This window comes from Bos javanicus, chromosome 5, assembly GCF_032452875.1.
Source record: "Bos javanicus breed banteng chromosome 5, ARS-OSU_banteng_1.0, whole genome shotgun sequence".
Classification (NCBI taxonomy): Eukaryota; Metazoa; Chordata; class Mammalia; order Artiodactyla; family Bovidae; genus Bos; species Bos javanicus.
The window spans coordinates 83656408-83682570 of record NC_083872.1 but is presented as its reverse complement, the minus strand read 5'-3'; the positions used below and the strand labels follow the sequence as shown (position 1 = coordinate 83682570).

The window sequence follows — 26163 nt, the reverse complement described above, 5'->3', positions numbered from 1 at the left end:
CCACAAAAATCCTTTCTTAGAATCTTTATGTAATTTGAATGTCTAAAATATGAAGACATTGGGAGGACTTCCTGGCAGTCCAGGGCTTAAGACTTTGTCTTCCAATGCAGGAGTATGGGTTTGATCCCTGGTTGGGAAGCTAAGATCCCACATGTCTCAAGGCCAAAAAAAAAAAAAAACATAAAACAGAAGCAATATTGTAACAAATTCAATAAAGATTTTAAAAATGATCCACATCAAAAAAATCTTTTAAATAAATAAAAATAGAAGACGAAGGTATGCGTCATAGTGGTTAAGAGTATAGACTGCAAATTCACACTCTTCAGGATCAAATTCCACCTCATGAGCTAGACATTGATTGATCAACCTAGTCACACTAAGCCCGTAGTTCCCTAACCTGGCTGCACATTAGAGTCACCAGAAAAGCTTCTACAGCCTGTTGCCCAGGCTGCACTGCACATAATTTAAATCAGAATGTCTGGGACTCAGAGAAGGCATCAGTACTTTTTAAAGATCTCCAAGTGATTTCACTTATCTTCCTGTGGCCAGAGCATAAAGGGCGAAATGCTGCACAGGTGATTCCAATTTAAAGCTGACATGAAAAGCAAGGCATTAACTAGTTCATCCCAGGTGGCTCAGAATTCGCCTGCAATGTGGAAGACCTGGGTTTGATCCCTAGGTCAGGAAGATCGCCTGGAGAAGGAAATGGCAACCCACTACAGTATTCTTGTCTGGGAAATCCCACGGACAGAGGAGCCTGGTGGGCTATGGGGTCGCAAAGAGTCAGATACTATTGAGTGATTAAGCACACACAGCACAGCTAGTCTTTAGTTCTGATCTGTTAGAATTGCTGCCAGGATATTTATAAAGAACTTGACAGAGTGCTCAGCACACAGCAAGAGCTCCAGAGTTATATTACAATAGTAGTTATTACTAAGTGTTCATTAGCAGAAGCTTTAAAACAACTAATGACAAAGAATATGTTAATACAAAAATCTGTTCTATAATGAGAAGGGCTTCAGCGGCTCTGAATAATAATAGATGAACCCTGCCATATAGAGCAAGGCTCTGGGGCTTGTCTATATAGTGAGATCTTTCTACCTTCTCCTTAAGCAAATTTTCTTCGTTAGAGTTCAAGAAGGGCTCTATGTTTGCTGAGTTAAAATCTAAAGTGAGTAGTCAGAGCAAGGATTTATTAAGATGCCATACTCAGAAAAGAAGGTCAGCGACTTGCATCAAGTCAAACCTTCAGTGTGGATCTCTTTACAGATCTCTGTTGGTAGCCCAAAGAGAAATGGCTCACGCAAGGCCAAGATTCAGCTACATTTCGCCCATCCAAGTACCAAACAGGTCTGACCCTGCTTAGCTTCCAAGATCAGGCATGTTCTGGGTGGTGTGACCACAGACTCAGCTACATATCTCATGAGTGAGAACAGCTGTGAAACAGCCCAGGAAGCCCAAGGAGCAGTGATTTCCGGCAGTGTCAGTAGAGCAGCGTTTTCCCTTCTCTGAAAGTAACCTGCACAATAACGTCTGCATTTTGAGCATGTACATTCAATCTAACCACTGCGATCTGCCCAAGGCCAAGGACAAGCATGCTGGATCAAGGACAATTTAGAACAATCCCATTAAACTTAATAATAAAGGCAAAATTTTATCCATCTACAGATTGCATCCTAGTGCTATTGTTGGAAGGTAGACAGCTGTGAGCCAAAAAAAAAAAAAAACATCAAATCCGAACAAAAGAATGTAAAATATTCTAAGTTACCAATTACCTCATTAACAATCCTCCTTCCCCCTCTTCATTTAGGTCTACTTGTCTCCTAGCTGGGCCTTCAGCACAGCTAGCAAATTTCAATATTTTTCCATTTCATGTTCCTGCTACTTGAAACACTTCCATCCCAGATGGAGAGGGCTTGATCTTTCAAATCATTCAGATCTTTTCTCAAATGTCCTAAATCAGAGAGGTCTCATACCTAATAATAGAACTCTCCATATGCTTCAATTTTCCTTCAAAACATTTTTATTACCTGACCTTATAGTTTGTGCTTATTTGTTTATTACCCCTCTCTCCCATTTGAATTTAAGTTCATCACCAGCTTGCTCAAAGTTGTCCTCCCAATGCCAAGGGCAATGCCTGGGAGGCAATCAATGTTCAGTAAAGATTTGTTGACTCAATGACTAAATAAATGAACAAATGGACAAATAAATAAATAAATGAATGAAATCTGGAATTTGACATAATAAAAATGTCATAAGTATTTTAAAATTAATTTTTACTGGAGTATAAAAATGCCGTAAGTATTAACGGAAATACTTCTAGATTGTTTTTCATTTTAGTAACCACGGGACATCCAAGTAGTAGAAATAAATAATTCTTATGAACTTTTCAGAATTTCTTACTTATTTTTAAGAATAGAACAACCATGTTAATCTACTCATAAAAGAGGCATGATTTTTTACACTTGTTTTTCACTTACACTTGCTCTCTTGCTGTCACAAAAATTATATTAAAATTATGGTTTTAATTCCTTACCAACCAGTAAAATTATTCAAAGGGACATCATTATTTAACCTGTTTTTTTGTGTGTGTGTGTTTTTTTTTTTACCTTGGAACCAGGCAGTCTGCTCTCTGAAGAGTCGTGGCATCCAGTTCGAAAAGCGACGCAATGTCATTTCCATGCGGGACTGAGACCAAAGTGTACATGATCTTCTCCCCTGCCTGGCGTTTCTTCTTTGAAGCTGGAAGATCCCCATCTCTCTGTTGAGGTGGTAGAATGTTTTTTACCTTTATTAGATTTGTTACTAAACTGGGAGAGAAGTTTAAATTTGCATGTATTTCTTCATTGGATTATAGTGATGCCTAGTTCACACACTCCAGTTCACACACTCCAGAGGACTTCAGCTGGGCAAATTATCAAAGCAGCAACAGTCAAAATAGTTAGGGCCCTTCCCTGATATTAAACCTATTTTCACAGTAGTAATTTTGAGCATTCCACATTTAAAACAAACACAGAGGGACTTCCCTAGTGGTCCAGAGGTTAAGAATCCGCCTTCCAATGTAGATGATGTGGGTTTCAATCCCTGGTCCGGAAACTAAGATTCCACACGCCTGAGGGTAACTAAACCCTTGCACTGCACTGGCTGAGCCTGAAATCTCTAGAGCCCGTGCTCCACAACTAGAGAAAACCTACACACCACAACGAAGACAGCTCAGCCAAACAAAGCAAACAAAAACACTGAAGAAACTGCCGAATCATCTAGATGTCATAAACTGGAAGCATGGACGTGTTTCAGAGTTCCTGCCTAATCCCTAAAACACCACTGGGATATTAACTTGGAGTGAAGGGGACTCAACAGCAGGATTCCCATTCAGTTCACTGGCTATTCTAGAAGATCCCAGAAGATACTATAATGTCAAATAAAGTGAAGTCAAATGGAATAGAAGCCTTTATGATGAAACTCAGCCAATATTTCCACTACATCCCTACCATTTTAAGCAGAGAATAACACAAGACTGATGATTATGCATTTTCTCTTGAACTTCCCCAAGTTCCAATGTCCCATGGAAGGATCGATGTATAAGAAAACCAAAACAGGATACAGCAATTATAAGCTTGGTAATACTTCTACATATTTATTAAATCAACTAAATTTGAATATAAGAGAGGATGGCTGTCATTGTACCATCAAAGGAAGTTGAAAGAAAATACAGGAGGGAAGGGATGCTTGAAGGTAAATGAGAGCAGTTCATATCCAAAGACAAGCTTTGCTTTCAAGGTCGCCATGGCAATGTAGTACTACACCTGATCATTCCAAAATGTTCACCTAAAGCACCATCCCAAGGCTGTGAGCATCATTGTCCTTGGATCAGAAAATCCTTACCATTTCTTGCTGGTGTTTTCTGTAAATGGTGCACAAATTGGCAGCACCACTGACCTACAAATGGGCAGAGGAACTGCCAGGGTGCGAAGTAGAAGCAGGATTGCTATCTGCTAAATCTCACACAGCCTAGCAGTTCCTGGTAGCTCTTGGCATCTTTCACTTCTAGGCCCTCCACAAAGATTCAAGTTCAAACTTAAATGAAGATAGGAGTCTGGCAAACTCTCCCCAGGTAGTTTAATCCCCATAACAGTTGTTTCTTATCAGTAAGTATGAACTATGTGTATTCATCAGAAAACAGGTAACTTACTACACATTAGAAGGAAGTTTAGGGAAATAGGAAAGAAGGAAATGCAAAAACAGTAAGCAAATTACACTTGTGAATTTACACAAAGCTTCTCAGGGTACCCAAACCATTCCTTGGTTGTTCTTGCTAATCTTACAACAAAAATTTGAGAAAGAGGAAGAACATTATTTCATTTAAACAAAGAGATGAGTGCAGTTACCTGCAGGAGATGAAAGATGAGGGAAGGAGAGAAAGAAAGAAGATGGAGAAGGGGAGGACCAGAGGAGAAAGAGGGGGAGGAAAGAGAAAGGAGAGGAGAAAGAAGGGAACGAGATGGGGAGGAGGGAATAAAAAGGGGGAAAGGAGAGGGGAAAAGGAAGGAGAAGGGAGCAGTGAGAGCAGCAGTGAATGCTCAACTCCAAATTTAACTAGACATCTCAATCCATATCACCCAAAGCCAGAGGCCTGATCTGCAGCCCTTAGACATTGAGTGAGTCACTCTTCAAAGAACAACCTTCTTTAAGGTTTCTGAAAAAATTCTCATGGGTCAGAAGACCCAATTCACAGTCATCTGCAGTGAGGGCATGGAAATCTGTGAACTGAAAACAAAAGTCTTTGAAGGGCAAAACACCATCCCATCTTGAGAGAAGAAAACCTAAATGTCTTTAAATAACCCAATAAAAATGGCCTTGCCAGACAAGCAAGTTAGGAAAGAAGGCAGCCTGGGTAACATAATAGCTTAGGCTCATGAAATCTCAAGCTTGGGAAAGATCTTCATAGATCATCTGTGAGCTAAAAAGACTACTTCCCAAATAAATCTCTGGCAGCAGCTAGTCAAGTGAAATTCTATTATTTGAAATGTGTTCCTTTGCATCATGAAAACATTGGTCTTTAATTATTCCCTACTGAAATGTAGGCAGCCTTTGTGCCTTTCTACAGTTTCATTTATTTCCTGTATTTCAACTCTCAAGACAGTTGAGGGAAAGAGTCTAAAGAAAGAAAAATAGTTGGAATGAGGAGGTCAAAATAAGGGAAGGAATGGGAAGTGTGGACACTAGAAGGAAAATAGGAATGTGTGAGAAAAATATGACACCAAAAGCACTTTCAATGAAAAATAATGATTGATAATCAAGCTTCCATGAAAACGAATTTATCCTGCTCTGTGAAAGACACAGTCAAAAGAATGAGAAGATAAACCACAGACTGGGAGAAAATACTTGCAAAAGACATATTTAATAAAGGACTGGTATCCAAAATATACAAAGAACTCCTAAAATTCAATAATATGAAAACAATTAATCGAATTCTTAAAAGGGCAAAAGACCTGAACAGATACCTCACCAAAGATGACATACAGGTGGTAAATACATATATGAAAAGATGATCAATATCAAATGTCATTAGGGAACAGCAAAGTCTCTAATTAGATCTCACATGCAGCAATGATATCCCATATACACCTACTGAATGGCCAAAGTCCAAAACACTGACAACACCAAAGGCTGACAAGGATGCAGAACAACATGAACTCTCATTCATCACTGATGGGAATGCAAAATGGTACAGTCACTTTGGAAGACATTCCAATGGTTTTACACAAAATGAAACACACTCTATACCATATGATTCGGCAATCATGCTCCTTGTCATTTACCCATAGGAGCTGAAAAGCTATGTCCACACAAAAACTTGCATCACAGCTTTATTTATACCTACCAAAACATAAAAGCAAACAAAACACCTTTCAGTAGGTGAGTGAATAATAAACTGTGGGGCATTCAAACAATCGCATGTTATTCAGCACTAAAAAGAAATGAACTATCAAGCCATGAAAAGACATGAAGAAACCTTAAAGGCATAGTTAAAATGAAAAAAGCCAATGTGAAAAAGCTACATACTGTGTGACTTCAAACATATGGCGGTATGATATTCTGGAAAAAGCAAAATGATGGCACAGTAAAAAGATCAGGGCTGCCAGGGATGGGAGGGGAATGAGTAGGAAAAACACAGAGGATTTTTAAAGCAATGTAATTATTCTGTATGATACTTTTATAATGGATACATGTCATTCTACTTTAATCAGAGAGATAGAAAGTTCTACACCAAGAGTGAACCCTAACGTAAACTATGGACTTTGGGTCATAATGATGAGCCAAGGCAGGTTAACCAGTGTAATAAACGTACCTCTCTGGTAAAGGATGCTCATGGTAGGGGACACTGTACTTTCGTGTGGGCAGCGGTATATGGGAACCGTCTGTATCTTCCACTGAATTTTGCTATGCATCTAAAATGCTCTTTACAAATGCCTGTTTTAAAAAAACCCAGTCTGTGTGTGCCACAACTATAGAGCGTATCCTCTAGAGCCCGGGAGCTGAATCTACTGAAGCCCAAGCACCCTAGAGCCCATGCTCTGCAACAAGAGAAGCCGCAGCAGTGAGAAGCCTGTACGCCACAACTAGAGAGGAGCCCCAGCTCACTGAAACCAGAGAAAAGCCCACACAGCGATGAAGACTCAGGACAACTGAAAATAAATAAGTAAAACTATTAAAAAGTACACAGTCTGAGAGGAAATATTTGTAAGTTATATATCTGATAAGGGACTTGTATCCAGAATATAAAAAGAACATTTACAACTCAACAGTTGTAAAGACAAATAACCCAATTAAAAATTGAACAAATGATGAGACCCAACATTTCTCCACAGAAGACAGAAAAATGGCCAAGAAATACTTGCAAAAGTGCTCAATCTCATTACTAAATAGGAAAATGTATTAGGATGGTTATTGTCAAAGTACAGACAACAACAACTGTTAGGATGTGGAGAGACTGTAACACTCAGTCTCCCCCCATATTGCTGAGGAACACACAACGGTGCAGCCGCTTAGGAAGAGTTTGGTAGTTCTTCAAAATATTAAACATATAACCAGAAATTCTAGGCTTCCCAGGTGGCGCTAGTGGTAAAGAACCTGCCTGCCAATGCAGGAGATGTAAGAGACATGGACTCAATCCCTGGGTCGGAAAGATCCCCTGGAGGAGGGCATGGCAACCCACTCTAGTATTCTTGCCTGGAGCAGCCCATGGACAGAGGAGCCTGGCAGGCTACAGTCCATAGGGTCGCACAGAGGTGGACATGACTAAAGAGACTTAGCACAGACGGAACCAGCAATTCTAATTCTAGGTATCTACCCAAAAGAAATGAAAGTATACGACCATGCAAAAACTTGCACATGAATGTTCATAACAGCTTCATTTATAATAGCTGAAAAGCAGAAATAAGCCAAAAGCCCATCAAATGATAAACAAAATATGGTACATGCACCAAATGGAATATTATTTGGACATGAAAAGGAATGACATACAGATACATGCTACATGTATGCATTTTATTATGTTAAGTGAGAGAAGCCAGACACTTAAAGGCCATATATTGTATAATTCCATACATGAAATATTCAGAAAAGGCAAATTCAAAGAGACAGTAGATCTGGGTTGATAGGGGCTGCTAGTAGATATAGACTTTCTTTGGTGGGGGGTGATTTAAAAAATGTTCTAAAATTAGATAGTGGTTGCAGATTCACAACACTGTACCTTCTAGGATAATTCTTATGGTATGTGAATAATAACTTAGTAAAGCTGTTGAAGGAAGAAAGGAAAGGAAAGAGTGGGGAGGGAGGGAAGATGGAAGAGACAGGGAGGTAGAGGAGGAGGAAGGGAGAGAGGGAGGGAGGGAGGGAAGAATAAAAGAACCAACTAACCAACCCAAAAGTACACTGTTTCATTATCTCTGCCATCCAACTCAACATGAAAATCCAAATATTATACTAAGATACGGATGAAGGAAGTAGCTTTCCCTGGCGGCTCTGAAATGTACTGGTGACACAGGAATCACACTTCTGTCCGCCTCCAAATAACTGAGTCGAGGTCTCAAGAAGATCTACACAATCCTCTTATACAGGGCCCAGTAGAATGTACCATATGCGACCAGGAACTCCTTCTCAATAGTAAAAATGGTGGTGACATCTGATATTGAAGACAAAAATCACTACAATGAAGAAGGCAGAGAAAGAGGAATGGGGAGATTTAAGAAGAGAAAATGCTAATTCTGAAAGGAAAAAAAGGAAATACTTTTTTTATTATAACATGAAAACTTGGGGAGAAATAGATCAGGAGAATTACAATCACAAAGAAATATTATAAAAGAGCTCTTTTTTGTACTTGGCAATGCTATTGCAGCCAAAAGAAAGAACCACCAACATAATGAGTGTTATTAATACACATGAGGGAAGACTGCCTCAGAATGGAAGAATGCAGAAATAAAGGATGAGATCAGGCAGTTGTAGGAAAAAAAAACTCAAAGGATTTTTGAGACAAGTGGCTTAAATGTAGTATCAAAAAGGCACAATTAAAACACAATTTTAGCTAAGGAAAATAAAATCTAATCAATTGTATTGAACCATATTTGAAGAAGGGCTTCTCTGGTAGCTCAGATGGTAAAGAATCCACCTGCAATGCAGAAGACCCAGGATTGATCCCTGTGTTGGGAAGATCCCCTGGAGGAGGAAAAGGCAACCCACTCCAGAATTCTTGCCCAGAGAAGTCCACGGACAGATGAGCCTGGTGGGCTAGAGTCCACGGCATTGCAAAAAGTCAGACGTGTCTGAGCAATGAACTTTCATACACTTCACTTTCGTATTTGAAGAAATGTTTTATTAACAGAAGATAAGCATGTACCCTAAATATCGGAGAGTCAATAAACAAGTATTTGACAGTTTCTCTCACTGTAGGCCAATGTAGATGCAACAAATTAGTATTCCAGTCTTTCTGGAGGCATTCCATATCCCTGAAAGGTATCTGTGCTATCTGCACACCAATCTTCTCATCATAATTTAGCTTTTGATGGAGACTTTCCTTCAGGGAAAATGCACTAACTGCCCCAAGGCTTCATGTCTACTCAGCAACTGAGAGGGCTTCCCCAGTAGCTCAGTGTAAAGAATCTGCCTGCAGTGCAGGGATGCAGGTTCAGTCCCTGGGTTGGGAAGATGCCCCGGAGTAGGAAATTGCAACCCACTCCAGTATTCTTGCCAGAAAAATCCCATGGACAGAGGAGCCTGGTGGGCTACAGTCCATAGGATTGCAAAGAGTAGGCTATGAATAAGCGACTGAGCACAAAGACGGGGAGCTGAGAGAGGACTTTGTGATTATACATCAGTCATTTGTGAATTCATTTAGTGGAGCCAATCCTCCTGTCTACACTCTTTTTCCTCTTTTGAAAAGCTAATAAAATGAATTTTCTGGACATGTAAAGGGAGAGCAGGTCCAGGTTCCTAGAGACTGCCCTCCTACTGAAATGGAGCAGGACCCTATGGTCCTTGTCCCCCATGTCCTCAGCCTGCCTTTTGTCCATGGAAAAACTTTAGCCAAAGAATAGGTTTAATCACTGAAGTGAGAACAGAATGCAGAAACAAAGGAAACCAGTCAAAGGAGACCAAATAATAATAGTTTAGCCATTAAGCAGAGTCAAGGACCTTTAGTTCCTCCTCAAGGGCTATAGATAATATTCTGAGCCATAGTCTATGAGCTGTTTTGCAGATACTGAAACTCACACAGAGTGGAAGAAGTTAACTACATGATGACCAAACTGTGGCCATGACATAAGCTGCCACAATTCAGAGAACTGGCCTCAAAGAAATGGAAACAAAGCAACCTTGAAAATGAAGATTAACTGTACTTAAAGCAATTAAGATGATATTGATCAGACCACCAATGACCGATTTTAAGATGACTGTCAGGATTGACTGTGCTGTTTCTGCATGTAGCCCCCTCCCTCTGTCTATAAAAGCTCTTGCCTCCAGACTGTTGAGGCGGGGAGAGGAAGGGGACAGGGTTGGGGGCGGGGAGGAGTTGGCTTTGGACAGGCATCTGTCCTCTCCCCCTATCCCCAACCAGTTGCCAGCCTCCGAAATAAAGCAGTTTCTACCAACCTGGCCTCTTTAATGGCTTCTGAGCAATGAGCAGCTAAACCCCACTTTCTATTATATCCCACTTGGTAATATTTCCCTGTGGAATCCTGATAAGAGTGATCAGAGACCTCTCTAGTTTGACACTCTTACAGTGAACAATAAAAATCCTTGCCATACAGAAACCTCACTTATTAGGATTAACCAAAAGCTCACTTTAAATTACTCATACTATTTAAGACCTGTGGTTTAACTTTAATTACACAGGATAAATGGAATGCATATTGTACCCCCAAATCATCTGCTTAGGTCCTTGGGGATAAAAAGCTTTACTGAACAGATAAGTCCCATTTATAAAAGCATGACAGTTGTTTATTTGGGAATAGGAGCTTCTAACACATTTAGAAGTTTTTTTAAAACAGTGCTGTAGTCTAAACCTTTCTGTTATTAATCTCTTGTACTCTGTTAATTTGCTTAACAAGCTGTCATAAGCAGTTTGATAGCAAACTTCAAGCTAGCCCTTTGGAATTTTTTAAACAATGAAATGTGAATAATGAGTTATAGTATATAATTTATAAATGAATGGATTGAGTTTCAATATACAAGAAAATTAAAGCTTTATTCCCATAATACAAAAACAGTTTTGTTCAAAATCGTGTGCTTGTGGCTTTTGTTTATAAACCCACATCTCTTTAAAGGAAAAAAAAAAGACCCCAAAACACTAGTTCCCTGCTGAGAATTACAGAAGCACACTTCTCTCCCTCTTTGCATCATGAAAATACATTACGGTACAACAGAGCTTAAACAGGTGTTAAATTTAACATCAGCTCATTCTCCCAAACTCTCTCAATTTAGGGCATGCAGGGCCTCAGAATGTTAGCCTAGTCTGCTGGGCTTTTAGAAAACTAGCATTTACACTTGGAAGGAAAGGCACACCGTCTCTCAGACTATGTAAGTCGAAAATCCCGTATGGGAAGCCAGAGAGGATACTAATGGCTCGTTGGCTTCTCCAGCTCCCGGGGGCCCTGCCGGGGCTTAACAGCAGGCAGCCTCCTGTAACACCTTCTCTGTTGACTCATTTGTGAGTCATCGAATTTTTAGCAGAGACATCACGTAGGGATTCTGCTGTGAGGAGCCAGAGACATTCGGTAAGAAATAATGTATGCGTTTTCAGGGCTGATTCAGACCTGTGCGCAGCCACTGCAGCCTAAGATGTGCAGGCATCTGTGTCTGGGTCCAGACCCTCTGGGGCTCTCACTGCAGACTTTATGTAACAGACACAACCCTGCCAGTTAAAGCTGCAAACACTGCTTCTCTTGCCAGGGTTCCTTCGCTATCAAGTGCTCTCAAACGAATTCCTAATACGACCCCTTTTTTCTTTCTTTTCCTTATCATCTTACCACTGATGAATATATATAGTAATACTCAAAGAACTGGGAGGGGGTCTTCTTTCAGAATCTGTCCCCCTAAAGAAAAAATCTATAGAAGTTTCAAGTCTATTTCAGCAAAGTTTCATGCTTCCTAGAACATTTCTGTTTCATGTATGTTTTTGATGGTTCTCAAAGGAAGACAATCTGGCTCCTAGGAGATACTTGGTCATTTACAGAAATACTTTTAGTTGCCACACTTGGGTGGGGAGAGAACAGGAAGGCCACTCCTGGAATCTAGTGAGAAGAGTCCATGGACACTGCTAAAAATCCTACAATGCAAAGGACAGCCCCTACACCAAAGAATGATCTAACCCAAATATTAATATATCAGGATTTCTGGGGTTGAGAATCCCCAGCAGAGACAAAAGACATTCCCTCAAAAAATCAGATCACATTCCACAGAAATAAAGTAAGTGAAAATGGGTGGTGTTATCCTCCAAAAAGTCCCCTTCAAAGAGCCATCTGAAAAGATGCAGGCTTTCACGGAGAAAAAAACTAATGACTGTCAGGTTCCCAGCTGGGCTTGATACAGTTCCAATATTTACAGGGTCCCTGTGGATGCTGTACATTTGTAAGATTGGAAATAATAGGCTTCTTTGTAGAATAAATACAGCAATTTGGGTCTTAATGGGAGCTCTGACACACACTGCCTCATTTCAGCGGCACCATCCATTAACCTTTGAAACTTCAAAAATGGAAGGCAACACTTGATAAAGGTTTCTGAATTACAGGAAAAATATTAACTGGATATTAAATAGGCAACATAAGGAAAATTAGAAAAGAAAATAATTAGCATGGTCACAGTGAATTCAGTGTTACTGGAACCTAGATCTGAGGTGAGATAGCATTGTTTTGGGAAACAGATTTCATTTTTCACAGGCTACACTCCAAATGTTCCTCTGTTTCCTTTCTTAGACAGAAACGTCATTATTGCTAGGTGGTAAATGGTGTATAAAATGAGCAGCCATATTGTTCGCTTTACTGCTCCATATTCTCAGGTTTATTTACTCTCAAGCTAGTGGTTTTAGACAGAAAAGAAAATGAAATCAAGTGTCCCAGTTGGATGTGCTTCTGATGACAGATGAGAGCCAATCATAAAATTCTACAGCAAAAGCAAATCCACCTGTGTGGTATGCAATTAAAGAATCACTAGTAACACTGCTTAAACAGAAGGGTGCTTAGGAGGTGGAGAGAAACTGTACTTCAGAATACAAAGAAACAAAATCTAGCAAGTCTAAGGCTTGATTAACACAAAGAGTGAACTTCACCATGGATCGATTACTTATTTATACGCTCTATGCGGCTCCATAAGCCTTCACACACTATATTCTTCCCCTCATCTCTGCCCAGAAGCATCAATAGCATCTCCAAATGGTATGGAGTGTAAAAAAGATGAGCACAGAAGATTTAATTCAACTACACAATTTGAAGCTTTGATATGAGGCCCTCTTAAGAGAAACAACTTACACTTTTTTAACCTACTGACATCTTTTACACAATGAGTTGTCCATCCGCCTGCTTTGATTTTTATCCGCATGACATGCAAGTGAGGGATGTAGGGCAAACATCTTCATTCTATCAAACCGGTGAAGAAACTGAGTCTCAGGAAAGCTACCTGACTTGTCTGAGGCTACGCAAATTTATGGTGGTGCTAAAGCAGAGCTCTCTTGTCTCTACACCACGCTCAAGAAGCCATACAGAATATCACAGAAATAAACCTTGACAAGGAGAAAAACAGTCCTTGACATCCAACAGCTGGCCTGGTATATGAGCCAGGCCTTGGAGTTGCTAGGAGCTGGCCTGACACTCGAGCTGGGCCTGGTGAATATGGACAATTTCACAAAACAGCAACACTAGATAAGGCCACTTAATGACTGGAGTGGATCAAGACAAAACACCACCACTTCATAACCATGTCTGAACACCAACAGATTGTGAATATTGTACGAGCCACAAAAAAAATGATGATCCTGTTCTCCTCTACCAAGTATGAGCAACTACTGCCTCTTTAGCAAGGACATGGATCTCACCTACCCTGCCCATAGATAAAATGTATTAAGACACCTCTTCATCCTCACAGCATTCCTATACACAGCAAAGCTTTACCTGTTTAAGTCATCCCCAAAATCAATTGCATAAGCCCAAACCCTAAAATAGGTTCTTCCTAACACGTGCTCACTGAGATACCCCACAGTTCCCCACAGTGTGAGTACAAAGAGTAATGAACCCCATTTATTCAAGAAGGCATATTTTCCTGGTGGTCTCTGATTAGAACCATTGTGAGCACAAACAAGCTTACAAGAACACACTGTGCTTTTTAAACATGGCTACTGATGGCGTGTTCCTAAGTCATCAGAAGGTAAGAGCCCAACAATCCTGGTACAGCTACTTGAAAATCGAGGCAAGAAAAGCCCATACCAGGGGATAAAATTGAATTACAAACAAAAGATCCAATTTATCTTAAAAAAAAAAAAAAAAACTACTTCTCTATTTAAAGATATTTTGACACGAATTAAAGTTTTTACTGGATCAGTGACCTGATACTTCCATTTATTTCTATTGTAAACATGATAATCATTTTGCAGAGAGGAGTCAAACAGGACTGACTCAGGTCCAGAAATTCTGATTTGATTCATCACCACCATAATCATTATCCTCATAAAACATAAATCTGCATACCAATATACAACAGTAATCACTTTATTCCAATGGTTTCCATCAAACAGCAGAATTTTGGGTGATGCAGTAATAATACCTGCTCATTCCAAAAGGGATGGCTAAATTCCTACCAAATTGTATTATAGACTTTGTCTATTTTATATCAAAATATATGACTAAATTGCTTTTAGGGCTTCCCAGGTGGCATTAGTGGTAAAGAATCTGCCTGCAATACAGGAGACATAAGAGACACTGGTTTGATCCCTGAGTGGGGAAGATTTCCTGAAGAAGGAAATGGCAACCCACTCCAGTATTCTTGCCCAGAGAATCCCATGGACAGAGGAGCCCCGCGGGTGGGCTACAGTCCACAGGGTCACAAAGAGTAGGACACAACTGAAGTGACTTAACATGCATACAAATTGCTTTTAAAGAAATCCAGCCCTACTGAGAGTCACATATAGAAAAGGAGGTAATCAGATATATGAAGCAGTAGACACCATGGGGCAACAGCAAGTTGTACTCAGTTTAAAACAGTTCAGTACAATTCACTTCATTTGCTCAGTCATGTTGAGCTCTTTGCAAACCCATAGGATGCAGCATGCCAGGCTTCCCTGTCCATCACCAACTCCCGGAGCTTGCTCAAACTCATGTCCATCAAGCCAGTGATGTGATCCAACCATCTCATCCTCTGTCATTCCCTTCTCCTTCTGCCTTCAATTTTTCCCAGCACCACAGTTGTTTCCAATGAGTCGGTTCTTCACATCAGGTGGCCAAAGGATTGGAGCTTCAGCTTTAGCATCAGTCCTTCCAATGAATATTTAGGACTGATTTACTTTAGGATGGACTGGTTGGATCTCCTTGCAGTCCAAGGGACTCTCAAGAGACATCTCCAACACCACAGTTCAAAAGCATCAATTCTTCGGCACTCAGCTTTCTTTATAGTCCAAATCTCACATCTATATATGACCACTGGAAAAACCTTATCCTTGACTAACTTTTGTTGGCAAAGTAATGTCTCTGCTTTTTAACATGCAGTCTAGGTTGGTCATAGCTTTCCTTCCAAGGAGCAAGTGTCTTGTAATTTCATGGCTGCAATCACCATCAGCAGTGATTATGGAGCCCCCAAAAATAAAGTCTCTCACTGTTTCGTTTCCCCATCTATTTGCCGTGAAGTAATGGGACCTGATGCCATGATCTTAGTTTTCCGAAAGTTGAGTTCTAAACCAACTTTTTCACTTTCCTCTTTCACTTTTATCAAGAGGCTCTTTAGTTCTTCTTCACTTTCTGCCATAAGGGCAGTGTCATCTGCGTATCTGAGGTTATTGATATTTCTCCCGGCAATCTTGATTCCAGTTTGCACTTCATCCAACCCAGCATTTCACATGATGTACTCTGCATATAAGTTAAATAAGCAGGGTGACGATATACAGCCTTGACGTACTCCTTTCCCAATTTGAAACTAGTCCATTGTTCCATGTCCAGTTCTAACTGGTGCTTCTTGGCCTGCATACAGGTTTCTCAAGAGGCAGGTCAGGTGGTCTGGTATTCCCATCTCTTTCAGAATTTTCCACAGTTTGTTGTGATCCACACAGTCAAAGGCTATGGTGTAGTCAATAAAGCAGAAGTAGATATTTTTCTGGAACTCTCTTGCTTTTTCTGTGAACCAGTGGATGTTGGCAATTTGATCTCTGGTTCCTCTGCTTTTTCTAAATCCAGCTTGAACATCTGAAAGTTCACAGTTCACGTACTCTTGAAGCCTGGCTTGGAGAATTTTGAGCATTACATTACTAGCATGTGAGATGAGTGCAATTGTGCAGTAGTTTGAACATTCTTTAGCATTGCCCTTTTTGGGATTGGAATGAAAACTGACCTTTTCCAGTCCTGTGGCCACTGCTGAGTTTTCCAAATTTGCTGGCATATTGAGTGCAGCACTTTCCCAGCATCTTCTTTTAGGATTCAAAATAGCTCAACTGGAATTCCATCGCCTCCACTAGATTTGTTCGTAGTGATGCTTCCTAAGGCCCACTTGACTTCGCATTCCAGGTTGTCTGGCTCTAGGTGAGTGACCACACCATCATGGTTATCTGGGTCATGAAGATCTTTTTTGTATAGTTCTTCTGTGTACTCTTTTCACCTCTTCTTAATATATTTTGCTTTTGTTAAGTCCATACCATTTCTGTCCATTATTGTGCCCATTTTTGCATGAAATGTTGAAATGTCACCTTGTTATCTCTGATTTTCTTGAAGAGATCTCTAGTCTTTCCCAGTCTATTATTTTCCTCTATTTCTCTGCATTAATCGCTGAGAAGGCTTTCTTATCTCTCCTTGCTATTCTTTGGAACTCTGCATTCAAAAGGGTATATCTTTCCTTTTCTCCTTTGTTTTTCGCTTCTCTTCTTTTATCAGCTATTTGTAAATCCTCTTCAGACAACCATTTTGCCTTTTTGCATGTCTTTTTCTTGGGGATGATCTTGATCCTCCTATACAATGCCACCTCCATCTATAGTTCTTCAGACACTCTATCAGATCTAATCCCTTTAATCTATTTGTCACTTCCTACTGTATAATCATAAGGGGTTTGATTTAGGTCATACCTGAATGGTTGAGTGGTTTTCCCTACTTTCTGAAATTTAAGTCTGAATTTTACATAAGTTCATGATCTGAGCCACAGTCAGCTCCTGGTCTTGTTTTTGCTGACTGTGTATAGCTTCTCCATCTTCGGCTGTAAAGAATATTATCAATCTGAATCTGGAATTGATTATCCAGTGATGTCCACATGTAGAATCTTCTCTTGTGTTGTTGGATGACCAGTGCATTCTCTTGGCAAAACTCTTTTAGCCTTTGTCCTGCTTCATTCTGTACTAAATGGACAAATTTGCCTGTTACTGCAGTTATCTCTTGACTTCCTACTTTTGCATTCCAGTCTTGGGTGTTAATTCTAGAAGATCTTGTAGGCCTTCATAGAACCATTCAACTTCAGCTTATTCCACATTACCAGTTGGAGTATAGACTTGGATTACTGTGATATTGAATGGTTTGCCTTGGAAACAAACAGAGATCATTCTGTCACTTTTGAGACTGCACCTAAGAACTGCATTTCGGACTCTCTTGTTGACTATGAAGGCTATTCCATTTATTCTAAGGGATTCTTACCCACAGTAGTAGATATAATGGTCATCTGAGTTAAATTCACCCATTCCAGTCCATTTTAGTTCGCTGATTCCTAAAATGTCAATGTTCACTCTTGCCATCTCCTATTTGACCACTTCCATTTTACCTTGATTCATGGACCCAACATTCCAGGTTCCTATGCAATATTGTTCTTTACAGCATCGGACTTTACTTCCATCACCAGTCACATCCACAACTGGGCGTTGTTTTTGCTTTGGCTCAGCCTCTTCATTCTTTCTGGAGTTATATCTCCACTCCTCTCCAGTAGCATATTGGACACCTACCAACCTGAGGAGTTCATCTTTCCGTGTCATATCTTTTTGTCTTTTCATTCTTTTCATGGGGTTCTCAAGGCAAGAATACTGAAGTAGTTTGCCATTCCCTTCTCCAGTAGACCACATTTTGTCAGAACTCTCCACCTTGACACATCTGTCTTGGGTGGCCCCACAGGGCATGGCTCATAGTTTCACTGAATTAGACAAGGCTGTTCTATGTGATCAGTTTGATGAGTTAAAACATTTAGTTATATCTTTTTTGTGCAACTAATTTCAGACAATCGAAATTATTCACTAGAATGTTTACGATTAGGCATGAAAATGTTGAGAAGTTTTGTTCTCTTAAGTATGTTTTCAGATCATAAAAATTATTTAAACTTTCTATCTGGTCATATAAAATCAGTTTACTTATAAATTTTGAACCACTTCTAGATGTTTACTAGCTTTTGTGTGTCATGGAAAACAGGAGTCAGGGTTGCCAGTTTTCTACTAAAAGAGGGGAAACTGAATCAGTTTAAAAAATAGTTCACAGTCTTTTCCTGTAGGAAACTGAGAAACAGGAGTTTGATTTTTAGGTCTTGTCCTTAGTTGTTTCTAAGGACAGCAGTTGCAGAAGTAACTTAAAAGTATAACAACAATAATATAAATGATAATTAGACATACCAAAAAAAAAGGAAATCTAGCCCATCATCTGGGCTTTATTTATATCACATCAAAGTGTCCTGAATTTCTGAATTTTTAATAAGTTTCAGGTATATAGCATCATAATTCAACATCCTATAGTACACAGTGATGACTACCAGAGGTCTAGTTACCATCTATCACCACACAGTTTCACTTGTACCCCAAACCCATTCCCTCTGGCACATCCCTTCCTCTCTAAAATTTTATTGAATTAAATCATGTTGTCATCATTAAGTCATTTTCTTTATAAGTGGAGATGAGATGAGCAGGATGAATAATAATAAGTATTTTTAATGAAAAATGATTGAGATCTTTTTGAGTAGCACAGGGTAGAATATTAGAAACAAAAATCATCTACTTTCTGAATAGTTCAATTTCTCTGCATAAATAAAACCCAACTCATTTTGAATCAAAAATGATTTTTCTGTTGTCCTATTTTAATATTAGGTCACAATTCCACTCCTCTTTCCTAATTTCTATGCACTTCTGAAAACTAAACCTAGACCCAACATACCTCAGAGACCCAGCTGCCTTCAGCACTCTATCATAAATAGCCTCCAAATTGCTAGAAATCTCCTTAAATACCCACTACTGATCATCTTCTTATACTCTAATCCACCTCATCATTTACTTTTATCTTTGATCCACAAACTCTACTCAGAGTCTCTCTCTCAGAGTCCCTAGTCTTCATATTGTCTACTAACTTTTCAATTTGTTCATATAAAATATAAATAATATGCTTGTATTTTATGGAGAAAAAAAATAGTTCTACTCACCACATTTTTTCCTTCATTTTGGGCATCTCGATAATCAGGGTTAAGCTAAAAATCAAAAAAAACAAAACTAGTTTTGAATTGCTATTAAAAGTACATTAACAAGAACAGTGATCTTTAATTCCAGTTCACTACATTCCCAGGGAAGCCTGGTGTGTTGCAGTCCATGCGGTCACACAGTCAGTTCAAACTGACCTGAACTGAACTGAACTGACCTGATACTCACAGGTGGCGAAGTGATCTAGAATCTGCCTGCCAATGCAGGAGACATGGGTTCGATCCCTGGGTTGGGAAGATCTCTTGGAGGAGGAAATGGCAGCCCACTACAGTATTCTTGCTTGGAAAATTCCATGGACAGAGGAGCCTGGTGCACAGGCTACAGTCTGTGGGGTCACAAAGACTTGGACACAACTGAGCACACGTATGCACACACACCACGTATACTTAACTAAATTTCACATAAAAAGAGGATAAGAAAAAACGTATTATCAAATACCTTCAAATCCGAGTGGCAGGAAACTAAAGGTAAAATACCAAAGCTATGGCCTTTGTTTGTATCAAACAGTTGACATTTTTGAACAAGGAGAGCTGACAATCTCACCTCCTAGGAAGCATTCGAGAAACTTCATTTTGCCCACCACAAAACCTGCCATTGACCAATAATGCAGACACCAAGTTTTAAAAGTAGACCAAAGGCAAGTTTTAAGTGTGATTCAAGATCCTGTTGCACATGCTATACACACAAGAAAAGAAAGTCAAGCAAAAGAGGAACTATATACATACATATACACACACGCACACACACACATACATGTATCACCTATGTCAGCTAATGCATGAGGATTATTTAACAAAAAAGAACTCATGTCTCTGGGTTGGGCTGTGGAGTAGTTTGGGGGTCATTCCAATGAGAAGCATGAGATCCGGATATGCTGTGTGTTGGCCCACACATTTCCAGCTGGCTAGAATTCATAACTCCTGACTCCCAATGGACTTCAGTTCAGTTGCCCAGTCATGTCCAGCTCTTTGCAAACCCATGGACTGCAGCACGCCAGGCTTCCCCGTCCATCACCAACTCCCGGAGCTTGCTCAAACTTATATCCATCGAGTCAGTGATACCATCCAACCATCTCATCCTCTTTTGTCCCCTTCTCCTCCTGCCTTCAATCTTTCCACCAGGCCACACAGTTTCAAAAAGACGTCCTTGTTGATCACTTGGTTTACAGGCTGTTTTCTCAAAATAACAAGCTGTCCAGTTGAATGTAATCCTATTAATATGAGTCAGTTTGTGTATACATTATGCAACACCAGGTAATTAAAGTCACCACTTAAGACATAAGGCTAGAGGTCTTTTTCAATATGATACTTGGTTAGTAGCTCTGACGAATGCCCCTGCCAATTAATTGCTAAATATTAATGAAGGTGCTGGAAAAAGATCAAAAAGCAAAATACTCTCAATAACATTGAAGACTTAGACTGAAAACAACCTAAACCTTAAATCTTCAGTGAATTGACAGTAATTATAAAGCTGGAGGAGAGGCAATACCTCCCCAGTTGTCATCTCACGGCAAATCTCAACCTCACTTCAGGCTAGTGGCCAAGTGAACACAGTTTAGAAGATACTGGCCGCGGTTCCATGATTTGCCTGCTGACCCACAGAACCTAAGTATTCACCAACCAAAGACCCATACAGAGGTGCTTCTCCATCCCTGAAAAGCTGCTATGGAATGGAGCAGAAAATTTTCCCCCCATCCTTCATCTGGGCTTCTCAGGTGGCACTAGTGGTAAAGAATCTGCCTGCCAACGCAGGAGACACAAGAGAATCAAGTTTGATCCCTCAGTCGGAAAGATCCCTTGGAAGATGAAATGGCACCCCACTCCAGTATTCTTGCCAGAAGAATCCCATGGACAGAGGAGTCTGGCAGGCTACATACAGTTCATGGTGTCACAAAGAGTCAGACACAACTGAGTATCTGAGAACATTCTTCCATCCACTTTCCATTACCTCTTTCTGTTTCTCATGATCAAAGAGATATAACAAAGCTCAGAAAGCAAATGGGCAGAAAGCAGAGAGGCCAGATGATGGCAGAAGGTTTTCTAAGAAGCTCTGCCTGAAGAATCAGCGAGAAGAGAAAAAACTGTAGCTGCTGCAACCTGGAATGGCACTGAGTGATGATGGAGATAACGGAGAAATAGCAGAGGAGCCAGGGACAGATACAACCGCAAGAGATCCCAGGGATGCAGAGTTGACACCTGATGGAACTGGGAAGTAGGCAGGGACCCTGTAGGCTGTCCTGCAGCTAAAGATTCAGCAAGAAGATTGAGAAAAAGGAAGAGGAAGAAAAAGACCATCCACTCAACCCTTCTGCTTCTGAGGATAATAAGGGAGGAAAGCATGAAAAAAACAATATGGGACAGATTACAAAGTATGTCAAACAGGGGGAATTTGTTCTCAGAGTCTTTCTGAGTATTATCTATGGTATGCCTGCAAGCGTGCTCAGTCATGTCCGACTCTTTCCAACCCCATGGACTGCCCACCAGTCTCCTTGGTCCACGGGATTCTCCAGGCAAGAATACTGGGGTGGGTTGCCATTTCCTTCTCCAGGGGATTTTCCCCACCCAGGGATCGAACCTGCATCTCCTGCATTTCCTGCACTGGCAGGTGGATTCTTTACCCATGGAGCCACCTGGGAAGCCCAATATGATTCAAAATAAGTTTTCAGGAGATGGCTTGGCACATTCAAGAAAGTACAAGTAAATACTGCCTCTATATGAAGATAGCAAAATACGAATGGCTAAAAATATAGTATAAAATAATAAGATAAATAATAACATAATTAAAAAGTAAAGAATCACAATATAAAAAGAAGCTAAATTAAGGGGAATTTCAATAATAATGAAAATATACATAAATACAAAATTAAAGTCCATGTCAGCAGCAGAAATGAGCATAGTTGATGTTATAGGAAATGACTGATGCAAAGAACAAAAATTGAACAGCTATCTTTCAACACAGAGGAAACATGTAAATAAATGTAAATTAGGAAAAAGGAAATAGTCATAGAGGACCAGAGAATGGGGTATCAACTAATGGACCTTCAGAGTACTAAAAGGAAGAGAAAATAAGTGAAACATAGGCAATAATCAAAGATAGCGGAAAATAAAGCTTTCCTCAGCTGAAGAAAGAACAGTGTATGCTGAGTTCAAATTCCAGGAGTTTCCTGCAGACCATATTCGAGGAAAATCAACTAAAAAGACACACTGATTTGAAGATGATGGGGAAGGTGGGGAGGAACAATGGTAGGGATATAAAACTGAGCTAGAAATTAGGCTTAGACAAAAATGTATATCATGTAACAGGAGACTGGATTAGCAAAACATGGCGTATTCAAGCAATGGCATACTAGTCAGCAATAAAACATAGAGCTGCTGATGTACATAACAAAGAAGGATCTCAAAAGTACATACCATGGAATACTACTCAATCGTAAAAAAAAAAAAAAAAGAAATCCTGCCATCTGCAACGTCATGGATGGACCTTGAGGGCATTATGCTAGGTGCAATAAGTTGGACAGAGATTGGCAAATACTGCAGGCTGCAGTCAACGGGGTCGCAAAGAGTCAGACATGACTGAGGGACTAAGCACAGCACAGGCAAATGCTGTATGAGCTCACCTATATGTGGCGTCCAAGACAGAGAAACAAAAAAGCAGAAAATGAACTTAGAGAACAGATTTGTGATTACCAGAGGCGGGGATGGTCGTGGCAGAAATGGATGAAGGCAGAGTCAAAAGGCACAAACTTCCAATGATAATAAGACAGTAAGTCCTGGGGATGTAATGTACAGCATGGTGACTACATTTAGTAATACTGAATTGTATATTTGGAAGCTGCTAAGAGAGTCCATCTTCAAAGTTCTCATCACAAGAAAAAATTTTATAATTGTGGTGATGGGTGTTATCAACATTTACTGTGGTAATCATTTCTATATATATGTCGTGTGTGTGTGTGTGTGTGTGTGTGTGTGTGTGTGTGTGAAGTCGCTCCAGTCATGTCCAACTCTTGTGACCGCATGGATTGTTGCCCACCAGGCTTCTCTGTCCATGGGATTTCCCAGGCAACAATACTGGAGTGGACTGCCATTTCCTTCTCCAGAGGATCTTCCCAACCCAGGGATCAAACCTGTCTCTTGCATCTCCTCCATCGGCAGGCAGGTTTTTTACCACTAGCGCCTATATATATATATACATATCCTTACCACTACCACTATATATATATATATATATATATCAGATCAGATTAGATCAGTCGCTCAGTCGTGTCCAACTCTTTGCAACCCCATGAATCGCAGCACGCCAGGCCTTCCTGTCCATCACCAACTCCTGGAGTTCACTCAGACTCACGTCCATCGAGTCAGTGATGCCATCCAGCCATCTCATCCTCTGTCGTCCCCTTCTCCTCCTGCCCCCTATCCCTCCCAGCATCAGAGTCTTTTCCAATCAGTCAACTCTTTGCATGAGGTGGCCAAAGTACTGGAGTTTCAGCTTCCTTCCAAAGAAATCCCAGGGCTGATCTCCTTCGGAATGGACTGGTTGGATCTCCTTGCAGTCCAAGGGATTCTCAAGAGTCTTCTCCAACACCACAGTTCAAAAGCATCAATTCTTTGGTGCTCAGTCTTCTTCACAGTCCAACTCTCACATCCATACATGACCACAGGAAAAACCATAGTCTTGACTAGACGAACTTTTGTTGGCAAATGTCTCTGCTTTTGAACACGCTATCTAGGTTGGTCATAACTTTCCTTCCAAGGAGTAAGCATCTTTTAATTTCATGGCTGCAGTCACCATCTGTAGTGATTTTGGAGCCCAGAAAAATAAAGTCTGACACTGTTTCCACTGTTTCCCCATCTATTTTCCATGAAGTGATGGGACCAGATGCCATGATCTTCGTTTTCTGAATGTTGAGCTTTAAGCCAGCTTTTTCACTCTCCACTTTCACTGTCATCAAGAGGCTTTTGAGTTCCTCTTCACTTTCTGCCATAAGGGTGGTGTCATCTGCATATCTGAGGTTATTGATATTTCTCCCAGCAATCTTGATTCCAGCTTGTGTTTCTTCCAGTTCAGCGTTTCTCATGATGTACTCTGCATGTAAGTTAAATAAGCAGGGTGACAATATACAGCCTTGACGTACTCCTTTTCCTATTTGGAACCAGTCTGTTGTTCCATGTCCAGTTCTAACTGGTGCTTCCTGACCTGCATACAAATTTCTCAAGAGGCAGGTCAGGTGGTTTGGTATTCCCATCTCTTTCAGAATTTTCCACAGTTTATTGTGATCCACACAGGCAAAGGCTTTGGCATAGTCAATAAAGCAGAAATAGATGTTTTTCTGGAACTCTCTTGCTTTTTCCATGATCCAGCGGATGTTGGCAATTTGATCTCTGGTTCCTCTTCCTTTTCTAAAACCAGCTTGAACATCAGGAAGTTCACGGTCACATATTGCTGAAGCCTGGTTTGGAGAATTTTGAGTATTACTTTACTAGCGTGTGAGATGAGTGCAACTGTGCGGTAGTTTGAGCATTCTTTGGCATTGCCTTTCTTTGGGATTGGAATGAAAACTGACCTTTTCCAGTCCTGTGGCCACTGCTGAGTTTTCCAAATTTGCTGGCATATTGAGTGCAACATTTTCACAGCATCATCTTTCAGGATTTGGAATATCTCAACTGGAATTCTATCACCCCCCACTAGCTTTGTCCGTAGTGATGCTTTCTGAGGCCCACTTGACTTCACATTCCAGGATGTCTGGCTCTAGGTCAGTGATCACACCATCATGGTTATCTGGGTCATGAAGATCTTTTTTGTACAGTTCTTCTGTGTATTCTTGCCACCTCTTCTTAATATCTTCTGCTTCTGTTAGGTCCATACCATTTCTGTCCTTTATCGAGCTCATCTTTGCACGAAATGTTCCTTTGGTATCTCTGATTTTCTTGAAGAGATCTCTAGTCTTTCCCATTCTGTTGTTTTCCTCTATTTCTTTGCATTGATCGCTGAAGAAGGCTTTCTTATCTCTTCTTGCTATTCTTTGGAACTCTGCATTCAGATGTTTATATCTTTCCTTTTCTCCTTTGCTTTTTGCTTCTCTTCTTTTCACAGCTATTTGTAAGGCTTCCCCAGACAGCCATTTTGCTTTTTTGCATCTTTTCCAGGGGATGGTCTTGATCCCTGTCTCCTTTACAATGTCACGAACTTCATTCTATAGTTCATCAGGCACTCTATCTATCAGATCTAGGCCCTTAAATCTATTTCTCACTTCCACTGTATAATCATAAGGGATTTGATTTAGGTCATACCTGAATGGTCTAGTGGTTTTCTCTACTTTCTTCAAGTCTGAATTTGGCAATAAGGAGTTCATGGTCTATACACACACACACCAAGTCATTATATTGTAGCTACAACTATGTCAACTATATTTCAATTTTAAAGTGGGAGAAGACACACATGGTATGACTCCATTCATATGAAATCTAAGAACAGACAAAAAGCTAAACTATGGTTAAACAAACCAGAAGGTGAGTGGGGGGGTATAAGGGAGAGGGGTTGCCAGTCCAAGAGCCACTGGACAGCAGTCCTCCAATTTTCAGAGCAGACAGACAATGGGGTGGGGGAGGGGTTATAAAATAGGAATCCAGTTACAAGATGCCTCTTGGTGCCAGGCCAGTAACTGGGGAGATCTGAGGCTGAACTTTATTTTTCTATGGAGATGTGTACCTGAAGCTCCTTAATTCCCCTGAATTATGATTAAACGAGTCAGTTCCAGAACAGTACTATTCTTGCTTTTGGAATACAGCAGTGAAAGGTAGAAAGTGAAAAGACAGTGTACTGATTAATCAAACTCAAAAAGACACACTTTTACCCAGTAGTAATGAAAGTTCCAACAAAGGGCACGGAAGGTGTTCATTCAGCTTTCTTACTCAAGTAGCAGTGTTTTAGGGAATTTCGTGGAGGTTCAATGGTAGGAATTGGCTGTTTTCACTACTTGGAACCGGGTTCAA

General features: G+C 40.3%; 1 protein-coding gene across 2 annotated transcripts in view; it reads right to left on the bottom strand.

Annotated features, from left to right (window-relative positions):
• The window catches only part of ITPR2 (inositol 1,4,5-trisphosphate receptor type 2), a 588791-nt gene that overhangs the window by 413278 nt on the left and 149350 nt on the right, over nucleotides 1-26163 (bottom strand). For both annotated transcript variants that reach the window (XM_061417573.1, XM_061417572.1), the window contains exons 10-11: nucleotides 19120-19164; nucleotides 2610-2761 (exon numbers count right to left, since the gene is read on the bottom strand). In XM_061417573.1, the coding sequence (XP_061273557.1) occupies nucleotides 2610-2761; nucleotides 19120-19164 (197 nt within the window). The remainder of the gene's footprint in view (nucleotides 1-2609; nucleotides 2762-19119; nucleotides 19165-26163) is intronic.